This window comes from Typopeltis vanoorti, chromosome 2 (assembly GCF_054136105.1).
Source record: "Typopeltis vanoorti isolate ZY-2024b chromosome 2, IOZ_Tvanoo_1.0, whole genome shotgun sequence".
Lineage (NCBI taxonomy): Eukaryota > Metazoa > Arthropoda > Arachnida > Uropygi > Thelyphonidae > Typopeltis > Typopeltis vanoorti.
The window spans coordinates 142,419,930-142,433,974 of NC_143550.1; the positions used below are offsets into that span (position 1 = coordinate 142,419,930).

Here is a 14,045-nt window from a genome sequence, read left to right on the forward strand (position 1 = left end):
TTGATCTGATTCATTCTCTCTATTCACTTCTCTACCTTCCAGCAGCAGTCTCTCCAAGCGACTCACACCATAACCACTCAAATGCAGTCCATCGCTCCCATACAGCTCACTTCGTCCCTCAAACTCATTCCACACATTAACAAACTGTACTCCCATCTCCTCACACATTTCAGCCAGAATATCATTCATAATCCTTGCTCTCCGCATATAGTACTGTCATATCCTGTACACCCCTTGAGGGTACATGGCAGGAATTTGATGATGATGATGATGATGATAATAAAAATAAATAAATAAATAAAAAATTTAATGTGTTATTTGGATCAAACTTTCCCATATCTTTGATAAGGATAAGCAGTCATTCTGATTCAAGTTAGGGCAGTGAATTAAGGCCTCAGCACTTTCTTTAAATAGGCATTCAAATTTATACCAACATTTGTGTAGAAGGCGTGTTTTAGATCAGAGAACATTGTGGTCTGCCTCCATTTCGTGTTGCGTCAATTCAGACTCATTGGGTTTATTGTGAAGAATATAAGATTGATGTTCTTGTATTATTTTTTTTTATTGAACATCCAGTTTGTCCATGTGACTACCAGCTTTCCTACTTTGGAAACATCTGTTTGACTCATTATTCTCCCCAATTCTGCAATATCTGTGAACTTCTCTACAAAACCATGGAGAAGCTCATCAACAGTCCACTTCTGCACCACTTGGAGACCTACCAACTAATCAGTGACAGCAATGTGGATTCCACAACTACTGGTCCACAACCAGTCTTCTAGCCTTAACTACCCACCTCTGAACACAAGCCACAGAAAAATTCAGAGAAACTTGTGGTTGCTCTTGCCATTTCTAAAACATTTGATCAGATTTAGCAAAGAGGCCTACTTGGCAAACTGCCATTCTGTGGTCTTCCTTCCTGCCACCCTCTGGAACTGAATTGTCAAATTTCTCACTTGTTATTTCACTACAAGTTATGGTAGATGGTTCCTCTCCCAAGACTTCTTCACCAGTGCAAGAGTTCCCAAGTGTTCTGTACTTTCATCCACTCTGTTCCTCCTTTATTATAAATGACCTACTCTTACAGAATTCAAATTCTATTCAATACTGCAATACTTGACAAACCCTGTAGTGCACAGTTGCTAGAACCCTCAAGATCCACTATGATCGATGCAATGAATTCTGATCTCCTAGTGAGATCAGAATTCTGATCTTAATGAGAAAAGGACACCCTTCAGTGTCACTAAAACTAAGTCCTGTGTGATTTCTCAAAAGAACGGGCTCCCTTCCCCTAACTTTCAGTAATACTCTGATATCTAAGCACAACTAGATTTCCCTTCCTGAATTGACCTACACTTCCATCCTTTCCTAGCACAAACATATCTCAACCATAGCTTTTGCAGTTACCAAAAATTCTGTGTATTTTATCACTGAAGACACCACTTCACCTTTACAGCTGCTAACTCTATAGAAATCCCAAATCCACCCACCAATGGAATATTGCTCACATATTTGGGGTGGTGCATCAAAATCCTCTCTGAGATTGCTCAATGCTATCAAGAAGAGGGCAATCCAGTTAATCAATGATCTCTCTCTTTTTCTCTCTCTCTCACAGATCCACTTCATTCCCCCCCCTCCCATAGGCATTAATTTCTTTCTTATGTCTGTTCTACAGATACTCTCACCAACATGCTCTGCTGAATTGGCCACTATTGTTCCTCTAATTTTCTCCAAAATCATAAGAACCAGAGCTTCGGATAACTAACACTCATTTACATTTAGCTTGAAACTTACCAAACTAACTTCTCTGCCTCTGCTTTCATTCTATCTACTTCTGTTCTTTGGAACAGCCTCCCCAACTCTGCCTTCCCCAAAGAATATAACCTTCAGCAGTTCCAAAAAAAAAAAAAAAAAAAAAGTGAAGCACTTCCTCCTTTCTTCTTACTTACATATAGCTGCATATCTTTAGCCAAATCCATTCCACTATCATTAATATACAAGTTAAACAACAACAACAATCATCCCAAAACACCCTGCAGGGCACACCACTAATGACTTTCCTCTTTCAGTATACCTCCATACATAACTTGTTCACATCTGTCTGACAGCCAATCCAAATCATATATAATAATATAATATATATATATATGTGCATCTCCTTGTTCAATGCATTCTGTTACCTTGTTGTAGTACATAAGTAAATGAGTTAAACATGGCCTCCTTTTAATTAAATGCTGACTATCACAGAGAATACTGCTTTTACCAATCTACTTCTTGTATCCTAGGTTCTTACAAACCTCTCTCAACTTAATCACAACTCCAGATATACAGATTATTCTATAATTGAAGCTTCAGCCTTATCACCACCTTTCTGAAGAGGAATCATTTTATCCTCTTTCCACTCCTGTGGGACTTGTGTTGCTGCAAGACTCTTGTTAACACAGATATGCTAAGGCTGCTGTTAACTTCAGAATATTTCCTTAAGGCACACAATCCTAGTGCCTTATTAACACCAAGTTTACTGAATTCCTTATATACCTCTTGATTGTTTGCTAGTAGTCCATCCTCTTCCATTCCCTCTAAGCTTAAGCTTTTTATCATGTCATTCTGATGAGTATGAAATACCCTGATGAACTGCTCACTGAATATCTTGACTACGCCCTCTGCAGCAGTTTATTGATCATGATGATGATGATGATGCTAAATCTGCACTCCTATCAGCAACTAAATGAGGAACATAGTATTGATACAGATGCATTCAATATGAAACATTATTAAATCTGGACTACTAAGCACAGATTTGATTGTCTGAATTTTGGGAAAGAACAAAGAAATATCATTATAGATAAGTAACTGAAATAATATCACAACTATGCACAACTAAAAAGAGTGAGGTGATCACAGAGCCTCCATAGCTCAGTCAGTATAGATGAAGTCCTTTGGTCAGAAAAACCTGGGTTCAATTCCCATAAGTGATGTGAAGAACCTTTATCTGGTCTCTCGATTAAAAGTGAGTTAGCTGGTCTCATATGGAGATAGGGGGTTTTTTCACCCAGAAACTCAGGTTTTTCGTTCCCTCAGAACAGGCAAATTGGTCCCGTGAACATACACACTTCTACAGGCATAGGACACCTCCAGGAATAAGGAGTAACCAACCTATTCTGTAGGATTTCAGTTTCAAATGCCTACACGGTAAAATGTATAGGTCTATGCTTGAGTGTAAATTAGGATAGGATAGGAGATGATCACTGATGTTTAAAAGATGTGTTGAAATGTTAGATATCACTGAAGTTTAAAAGGAATAGAATTATGTATGGAGATTGGTAAGCAAGTGAAGTACACTACTAGAAACAATAAATACTGATGTTGAATGAATTTGAGGAAAGGCATGACAGGCACAGCGAAAGGTAGACTTGTTATTAAAGGCCTATTGAGATTTAATACTATGGTTACTGATAATAATAATTGCAAAGGTCAACACAAAAATACATTTTAGGAACACAGTGTTCACTCTGTGCACATACTCCATGCTTTTTATTTGTAATGGTGAAAATAAAGGTTAACCTACCTTTACATGTGACCCCATCTCCTCTGTAGCCATCTGGACAATTTCCACACTTGTGACTGTTAGCAAATGCTTTGCATTCAACTCCAGGAAAGCAAAGATTGGCAGATTCACACACACTATTGTGAAAAATGTGAGGTACTGCAAAAAGCATGCTTCAGTTATCACAGTTTCATATAATATTGTATAAACATATATCATATACAATTATTATGATGACTTATAAAACTCAGTAACATTTTTTGTACTATACAGTATTTCATATAATATGTGTCAGATTCAAACCAGTGATGATGTAAAAATGTATCCATTGTAAAAGAAAACTACAAGATGTTTTGCATTAAAAAATAATAAAAGGATGAGCTGAATGTAATACATTATCAAATTTGTTTGGCGAGTTAAAACATGCATTAGTTTTTTATCGGTTCTCTCTAATCTATGTGATGAAATACCTGTCCAAAGCATAGTTTGCCAGTCCTGACTTGCCAATATTGATAGCAGTGACTGTGTTTCTAACATTCTCCAAGGCAAATATTAATACATATTCCTATCGATCCCAAGTAAGCCATATTAAAGACACAGAACACTTCCTACATGAGGGTTGCTAGTCTAATACGTGGGGTTTGAATATGGTATGGAGACTGTGTTTCATTAAGCATTCTGGCTATCTTTTTGGAAGTTCCCTAGATGTACGGAATAGGAATAGTTCAGAAATTTTGTGTACTCAATGGGGAGATGAAAAGATGGGGGTTACAACTATTGGCTAAAAATGCATGGCAAAGGTAGATGAGTTCAGCATCAAGACCAGTTTTGTTGGAACAGATAGCCTCTGTGTATCAATGTTTTAAGGATACCATAACATGATGTGATTGTTTGTATAAATATCTCCCAGTGTGTGTGTTTGAGGTGGCTTTTATAAATAGAAAAAAGTAACCATTGGAAAGATGTGTAACAAAAGTGTCTACAGAAAGCATACAATTCTTTTTTATCCTCAAGTATATTTTAGGATGTTGACTGTTTCAATGTACTAAAAATGTACCTAATTATGTGTTTGGGCTATAGGAGCAAATAGCAAACACATCATCAAGCAGACCAGTGTTTGAGTATTTTGTACTCTAAGTGCTCTATGCAGAAACTGGCTAATGGGGGGAAGGAAACAATTGCAGTCTCATCAAGTTGTATATTTTTTTTCTTTCTGTCTAAAATAACCTACTCATAACCTCATAAAATAACCTAATACTGTAGATTTCAGCAATTAATATGTCTGATGGAAATGGGACTATGAAATTTGCCTAAAATAATCTGCTCATACTGTAGATTTCAGTAATTAATATATGTCTGATGGAAATGGGATTATGAAATCAAGGCTTCTATAAACAGAAAAAATTAACCATTGGAAATATGTATAACTAAGGTGCCTACAGAAAGCAGAAATTATGTCTGGGCTATAGGACCAAACAGCAAACATATCATCAAGCCAACAACAGTGTTCGAGTATTTTGTTCTCTAAGTTCCACACAGAAATTGGCTAATGGGGAAGGGGGAAGGAAACAGTTTCAGTTTCATCAAATTGTTTGTATATTTTTTCTTTCTGTCTAAAATAACCTGCTCATACTGTAGATTTCAGTAATTAATATATGTCTGATGGAAATGGAACTATGAAATCAAGGATCTCTGTTAGTAGTACATAAACAGAGTAAAATAAAAACTAATCAAGTCTGAATTTTTACACAGAAGAGCAGTGGTGGCCTGTACATAAGCACTGTGACACTGTTAGCACCCCCAAGGAAAAAATGAAAAAATTAAATTTTGTTTGTGTTTATAAATAATAACAATGCTTACAACATTATATAAATGCAGTACAACATGCTAAAGGTCACAGCTTATGTTTTGACATTGATTGAATAGTTAATAATTGGAATTGCTTTAGATTATGAAACAAATGCACTGCGATCTAACGCTGATATTTGTTTGCTTTTGTCATTGCAAGAATAATGATTGTTATGGGAGATTTTAACTTCAGTAGTATAAATTGGAGAGAGGAAGATGCATGTAGCAATAGGGGAATGGAATTTCTAGAATTCTTGAGGGGCAAATGTCTTAGGCAACATGTAACAGAGGGAACAAGAGGTTCAAAAGTTTTGGATTTGGTTATAGCATCAGAAGAGTTGATAATAACTGAGTTGACGTCTCTCCCACCAGTTGGAGAGAGTGACCATATGGTGTTGACTTGGAAAATGAATAGACATGCAGGAGTATCAAAGAGACGGGAACTTATGTGGAATTATAAGGCAGGTGATTATAATAGTCTTAGACGTCAACTTCGGTAAGTTTCATGGAGGGAGGAATTGGAAGGCCGGGATATCACTAGTGCGTGGGAAATTGTGAAAGAATATTTGTTATCAGCAATGGTAAGTTGTATACCACGAGTGAAGAAGAGGACGCAATTTGGAGTAAAGTGGTTGACAAACAAAATTAAACAGGAATTGCATGCGAAAAAGAGGCTATGGAAGAGATATAAGGAGACAGGTGATGAGATGCATGAGGAATATAAGACACAGGCCAGAAGAGTGGCTAGTGTGGTAAGGAAAGCGAAACTGGAATATGAGAGGAGATTGGCCCTAAGATCCAAAGAAAATCCTAGGGAATTTTTTAGCTATGTGGCCAGTAGGAGGAGAAATGACTGTGGAAGAATGATATTGTGGGATAAAAATGGGAATAGAGTGACTGATGCAGAGGACATAGTGGAATTGTTCAATGAACACTTTATTGGAGTATTTCATCCTAGAGGAGTCGGTTTTAATGCTAGAGGGATAGGACTGGTTCGAGGTCTGGAGGTACAGGAGGAGAGTGTGTTTCAGATACTGAGTACTCTGGATGTCAGTAAAGTTGTGGGACTGGATGGTATTTCACCACGAGTTTTGAGAGAATGTGCTAGGGAATTGACAGTGCCTTTAACGTGGCTTTTCAATGAAAGTCTGGCTTTGGCAAAGGTGCCCAGGGAATGGAAGGAAGCTAAGATAGTGCCATTGCATAAGGGTGGTAACAGACTGGAAGTGGCTAATTATAGGCCAGTCTGTGTGTCATCAGTAGTTGTTAAGATCTTGGAGAAAGTAGTGAGGGGACCGTATACAGCATTGGGCAGATGAGGGTAATGTTATCTGTGAGAATCAACATGGATTTATGAAAGGACGCTCTTGTTTTAGCAATATGCTAGCCTTTTATAATAAAGTTACAAGAACATTAGATGAGGGAAAGGCATATACTGCAATTTTCTTAGACTTGGTGAAGGCATTTGACAGGGTGCCACATGATAAGCTGATATTTAAGTTGCAGTACATGGGTCTGGATGTCAGATTGGTCAACTGGATTCAGGATTGGCTGTCTGATAGGCATCAGAGAGTTGTGTATGGTGGAGCAGTTTCCAGGAGGCAGAGGGTTACAAGTGGGGTCCCACAGGGCTCAGTACTAGGACCTATATTGTTTAACCTTTATATCAATGACATAGCCAGTGGATTGCAGGGGGATATTCAGTTGTTTGCGGATGATGCGAAGCTAGGAAGGATTATTAGTAATAGTGCAGATGTGGTAGCCCTGCAAGAGGATTTAAATAAGCTAGATAGATGGGCAAATGAATGGGGATGTCAGTTTAATGCAGCAAAATGTAAGGTCTTGAGGTTTGGGAAACATCGATGGGATGCTGCATACTCTATGGGAGGAGTTATACTGGAGGAAGTAGGGGAGACGAGATCTGGGGTTGATGATTGATAGAAACCTGAAGTTTAGGGGACATATTGCAAAGGTGGTGAAGGTAACACAAAGGATTGCTGCTATTATGAGAAGGACACTGACCTGCAGAGATAAGAGGGTTATCATTCCGTTGTACAAGTCTCTGATCAGACCACACTTGGACTATTGTTCTCAGATTTGGTCCCCAGGATTTGAAGGGGATAAATTAACTGTGGAAAGGATACAAAGACAGATGACAAAGATGGTTTCAGGACTGTACAAGGATAGTTATGAGAATCGGCTGAGAGAATGTGGACTGGAGAGTTTGGTGGATAGAAGAAGGAGAGGTGATATGATTGAGACTTTTAAACTGTTGAGAGGTGGTTACAGGGTTGACACTGGGGAGTTCTTTCGCTTGGTTGAACAGCGGGAAGGAGTGATGACAAGAGGCCATCCCTGGAAGTTACGAAAGGAAACTGTGAGCAAGAGGGTAAGGAGTGGTTTCTTTGTGTGGAGGGTGGTTGAGGCGTGGAATGCATTGCCTGATGGAGTGGTGGGAGCGAGAACGGTCAGTGAGTTTAAAGAGTGGTATGATAGACTTTGTGTTTCTCAGGGGGGGACCTCCCCTCGATGAGTCTTGACAGACTTTATATCTTAGGAAAGACCTCCCTCGATGAGTCTTTTCACTCCTTGGAGGCCTGAATAATAATAATAATAATAATAATGTTAAGTCATTCCCAACTGTAACTGCTCAAACGGTAGTGTATTTTTAGTATCCTTATGTGCCTTATTTCTGTGAGATATGAAACGTTTATTATTGGTGCGTGTGCGTGGTGAACTACTTTTTGTAAATCTTATTTTATTTTGTTAAAATAACATATAATTTAGGTATAGTTTCTGGGAAAATTCCCATGCTACTCCTCTTAAACACTATTATTATCATTACGGCTATTATAGCCTGTTTTTGTTTAGGAGTGTCCCTTATTATAAATATATTAGCTATTATTACTCAAAAAAAGGTGTATATATATTTTAGAGGATTATGGGTGAGTACAGAAGGCAATTATAGCAGAATAAAAGAGGTGGAAAAATTTTGTACATACCTTGTTTTGATTCCAAGATGTCTTCCAATTTCATAATGCCCTAAAATATATAAACCCCCTTTTTTGAGTAATAATAGCCAATGTATTTATAATAAGGGACAATCCTAAACAAAAACAGGCTATAATAGCTGTAATTATAATAACATATAATTATTTATTTATTATAGATACAAGGCTGAATTATGACGAGTGTCACTGTTGAAAATATGAAAAGAATAATATTTTTTCAATTATCGTTACACGAAACAAATGCACTGTGATCTAATGCCAATATTTGTTTGCTGTTGTTGCACGTTACGTCATTAGATATACTGCCGATTGGGCAGTGTATCTTATGCCTGCGCTCGTTATTTCTGTGAGATATGAAACAATTATTATTGGCGCGTGTTCGTGGTGAACTTTGTTTTTGTAAATCTTATTTTATTTTGTTAAAATAACATATAATTATTTATCTATTATAGATACAAGGCTGAATTATGATGAATGTCACTGTTGAAAATATGAAAAGAATTATATTTTTTCAATTATCATTACACGAAACAAATGCACTGCGATCTAATGCCGATATTTGTTTGCACTTGTCATTGCTATTGATATGAAACTTTTATTATTGGTGTTTGTTCGTGGTGAGGATGAAATATTTTTAATAAAGCAATTTTTAATATGTAAATTTATTTATTAATAAATTCATTACTGATTAATAAAAAAAAAATTTTTTTTTTTTTTTTTGTATATGCAGCACCCCCACTTAAAATTTTCACCGGCCACCACTGCAGAAGAGAGTTGTTACATGTGAAGGGAGATCAGCAAGTGGTTTTGCTAGCAATGCTTAGCAAGTTTTAAACAGGTCACTGTCTATACTGTCAACTACTGGACATGGGGACAAAATTAGGTTTGTTAATTTTTGGTGCCTATTATCTGGGGTGGTTTAACATTTTAATATGATACACCAAGGTATAATATTTCAATAATCTGAGAACTTCTTTCTTTTGTGTATCAGTGGAATCTGGATCTATGATCTGTCAAGTAAAAATGTTTAGAAGATTATGCTTTTTTTTTTCTGTATTCTTTTAATTCATTATGATAGCACATTGGCTTTATCAGCTTGTTTATAAATATATAATATACTAGGGGGGCTAGCCCCCCCCTGATGCCTACAGCACCCAATCTCCCCATGCTCCGGACTGGTAGGCCGGTTCTCCTTGAATTCTGATGACTCGAATTTTTAAGACTCGAAAGGGGGGGGGTTCTGTCCCCCTGGTGCACAACCCCCTGAGTTCCGGACTGTTAGGCCGGTTCTCCTTGAATTCTGATGACTCGACACTCAGGGTAACCCCTGAGTTTCAAAATGTGACATACAGACGTGACATAAAAAGGCTTATCATTTTATATATATATATAGGGTAGATATATATAAAAACCATGAAATCTGTCTAAAATAACCTGTTCATACTGTAGATTTCAGTAATTAATATATGTCTGATGGAAATGGGACTATGAAATCAAGGCTTCTATAAGCAGAAAAAATTAACCGTTGGAAAGATGTATAACTAAGCTGTCAGGGCTATAGGACCAAACAGCAAACACACACACACACACACATATATATATTATATATATATGTGTGTGTGTGTTGCGAATAAATTTAATTGTTTGTTCTAACTCTTGGATCTAAGTCAGTATATAAAAATATGAACATATCCCAATTCCGAGTTAATATAACAGATAGTCATATATATTATATAGAACAGAAAGGAATATATATCGAACTATAAGGTTCATGATTATGAAATCTCAGAAGAGAGCCTGCAGCTATAATATGGATTAAGGAACTGGATGAAAAAAAATCAATGCTGCTTTGGTCCTAATCCAGAAATATCTGACAAAGGCAGTGTGATTTTCTAAATCACTTAGGGAATTAAACAACATAGATCCGAATATAAATTAAATTATACTTTAATAAATATTTCCAATATTTTGACAACGTCACGTTGTCAAAATATTGGAATACTTTATATTATACTTTAATAAATATTTCCAATATTTTGACAACGTCACGTTGCCATTTTCAAAAGGAACTTACAAAAAGGCACGTGCACGCAGGCACTACAACACAGTAACTGAGAATGAAGATATGAAGCTATCGTTCGAAGTACGGAAATATTTATTAAAGTATAATTTAATTTATATTCGGATCTACGTTGTTTAATTCCCTAAGTGATTTAGAAATGCATAACCAATGTATAAGCCTGTCTATGAGAATCAAAGGCAGTGTGAATATAATCCGAGGATTAGAAAGTTAAATAAGAGTGCAAAATGGATAAATGAAGGGGTGGAGGCATACAGTCTGGAAGAAAAAGGCTTTATGGAGGTAGCACATGAGTGCTAATAATTAGTTGCATGAGAGGTACAAAAGAGCAGGCAAGAAATGTGACTCACTTGTTAAGGAGAGCAAAAATACAGAATGAGAAATAGTTGGTGTCAAAAAAATCCCAGGAAATTCTTTCAATATGTGGCAAGCAGAAAAAAGAATGGTTATGGTAGGATGACACTGGCTGGTGAAAATGGCAGAATAATAAGCATTACTGAGGATATGGCAGAGATATTAAATGAGCAATTCATAAAGGTATTTCATCCTCATGAATGTGACATCATGCAGAACTTAAATACAGTGAGAAAGGTGAAGAAGGGATTGATGGTGAGTGAACAGGTGGTATATGAGGAACTGAGTAAATTTGATGTTAATAATGTGTGGGAAGGCTTATGTGTTTGTTGTACATGTTGATTAATTTTAAAAGTATAGATTAGAACACAGACTGATGAGAAAATAACTATTTATTAACTTAATGCTGATATTTTGCTGGTATTCTATCCAGCATCTTCAGAGCACAAAAACAGTTTGTCACAGTATGCAAGACTAATATATCAGATTGTGGTTGTATTGCATACTGTGACAAACTGTTTTTGTGCTCTGAAGATGCTGGATAACCAGTGAAATATCAGCAATAAGTTAATAATTAATTGATGTTAATAATAACATCAATATTGATGTTAATGTAGTGTTCAAAAATATATCACCACTTGTTCTGAGAGAATGTTCCAGGAAATTAACAACAACCTCGATGTACTTTTTAACCTGGATCTCACAAGGTGGGGGGAGGGATTTCCAAAGGACTGGAAAGAGGGGCAGAATTATTCTCCTTCATAAAGTTGGTGACTAGAGTAAAGTCTGGAATTACAGGCCAATCAGTGCATCTCAAGTTGTGGTTACTGTACTGAAAATGTCTGTGCAATAGCATAGGATATTTCATGGAATGAAAAAACATCCCAGGAAACTGTGAGGATTTTGTAAGAGAGTGAAAGGCAGATTTTTTGTGGAGAGAGTAGGGAGTATACTGATACACACTACATTCAGCATCAGTGTATAAATAAAATAAATATTTTTCTACAGCTCCTACAGTTTCTAATAAAATCTGCTAATTGTAATGTCTCCTATTACTTTCATCAGAAAATATAATTCATTTAGCAATGTTTTTCACATGGATTATTCTTCATCTTTTGTGAACATTCTGTCATTTGAATAAAGTCTTCATTATTCTCGATACACTTTTGTCACAATAAGTGAGTGAGACCCTGTATTCCATAAAAGTCCTTACTCTTCATTCAACTTGTTTCAGCTCCTTGTCATCCACAAACGTTACAATAGCAACATTAAGCTGTTTCACCACTCTTTTTGCTCCTGTTGCCAGATGCACACATTTGGAACAGATGTGTGCATCTGGAACAGCCATTATTTTGAACTACTTCAAAATGGCTCATGTGACCAATCACGGTGCCACTCATCGTGGTGGAATTAATGACTACTATTGTCCACTCAGTGAACATGTAAAGCTTTCTGCTGTACTCAAATCTAAAGAAATAAAAAAGGAGGTATTACTTTTGTCCTGCCCTTGTATGACAAAAAACAGAACAAGATTAATTATGCTTTTTTAAGATGAGTTTTCATCTGAAATAGTAAAATAATTAGTCTGACATTGAAACTAATGTTAAAAATTATACTTTTAATAAATAACACTTCTTTTTGGTCAGAAGTTTTGTAATACCTATTAGGCATTGAGGCATTTTATCAGCATCATTTGATTTTATTTTAAAGTCAGGCGGCCAGTTCTACATCTACTAAAATGTATTTTTTGTCTATAAATCGAATGCATTCTCTTGCATGTATGCAGAATGAAACCCTGCACCATGTGTATGAGGCTAGGTAACTTAAGTATAAAGTTCCATCTCATGATGAAATTCAAGCCCATATCTTTTCCAAAGAATACTTTTGGTATGGTCATTCTGACTGCATTACAGAAGTAAACATGAAATTATAAATTAATAATAACCACTGGCAAAATCCAATATTTATCAGTGGCATAAAGTAATAAGAATTCAAGTGTTTTTCCATAAGAATTATGGAAAAACATTTTCCACAAGTATTGCTTAAATAATTATTAGAAATGATGAACAAAAATATTTAAAGAATATATATTTTTATTTTTTACATGTCTAAGCAATTTAGACATATAAATAAATTATCAGAAATCTATCTCAAAAATACAGATACACTTGAAATAACTATAAAAAAATTTCAAATTATAATGGAGATGATTTGAATCTAAATCTGATACAATACACAGACAAACAGACGCACACACACACACATACATATATATGTAACCACAACATACCATTTTTCTCGCAGTGTATACCATTTCCAGTCAGGTTTTCTGGACATGGACCACATATAAAACCTCTTGCTGGTGCTGCGACATCATGGCAGGTTACTCCTGGATAACAAGGATTTTTGGCACAGTCATCTATGTCTATAAAATTACATTAGGAATAAATTAGATCAGAAAAAAAATTTTTCAGTATATTTTTAAAACAGTATGCTTTAAAATATCATTTAAAATACTGCTTTATTATATGTTATTATTATTACTGGATACCAGAATGGCCTTGTGGCAGGCATTGTCTTTCAAGATATTGACTTTTCAAAAGTGCATTGTCTTGACACTAAATAGCTACTTTGTCAGCACAAAGTTGCCATCAGTGAATATTGTTTATGAAATTATTTAGGCAAATGAAGTCAACAAAATCATCATGTACATCAGGACTGGCTCAGACGTCAGTTTTTCCAGTCTCAGACCAAAGCCCTGCATGCTCAGAGGGGGCCCCACACTTTCAAATTTCTAAGAAAATTTGATGACAGAATTTTTGATGTTTCAGAGATGTATTGATATAGGAAATATTTTAATTAAATTTATATTGATTCTTTGTCCTTTTATCATTGCCGGTACAGGGTACAGACAATGATAAAAGGCACCGGCAAATACGAGAGGTCCTACTAATAACTTTTTCCTGAGACCTCGCAAAACCTTCAGCCAGTCCTGATGTACATTAATGTTATATATCATATGTTACTATTAAAAATGAGCCAAAACAAAGTAAAAGATCTATAACAGAATGCAAGATCTGGAGTGCACCAGAATATAAATATAAACTCAGTATCCATAAATTCTTGTGGACTTCATCCACTGTCCATGAAGAAGCAATGCATTATCACTAATTATTATTATTATTATTATTATTACCACATTATT

General features: G+C 35.8%; 1 protein-coding gene across 1 annotated transcript in view; it reads right to left on the reverse strand.

The window, feature by feature from the left end:
- LOC150109481 (von Willebrand factor D and EGF domain-containing protein-like) overlaps window positions 1-14,045 on the reverse strand; it is a 419,421-nt gene that overhangs the window by 130,401 nt on the left and 274,975 nt on the right. The window contains exons 22-23 of the mRNA XM_090402470.1: window positions 13,131-13,265; window positions 3,569-3,706 (exon numbers count right to left, since the gene is read on the reverse strand). Coding sequence (XP_090258596.1) covers window positions 3,569-3,706; window positions 13,131-13,265 — 273 coding nt within the window. The remainder of the gene's footprint in view (window positions 1-3,568; window positions 3,707-13,130; window positions 13,266-14,045) is intronic.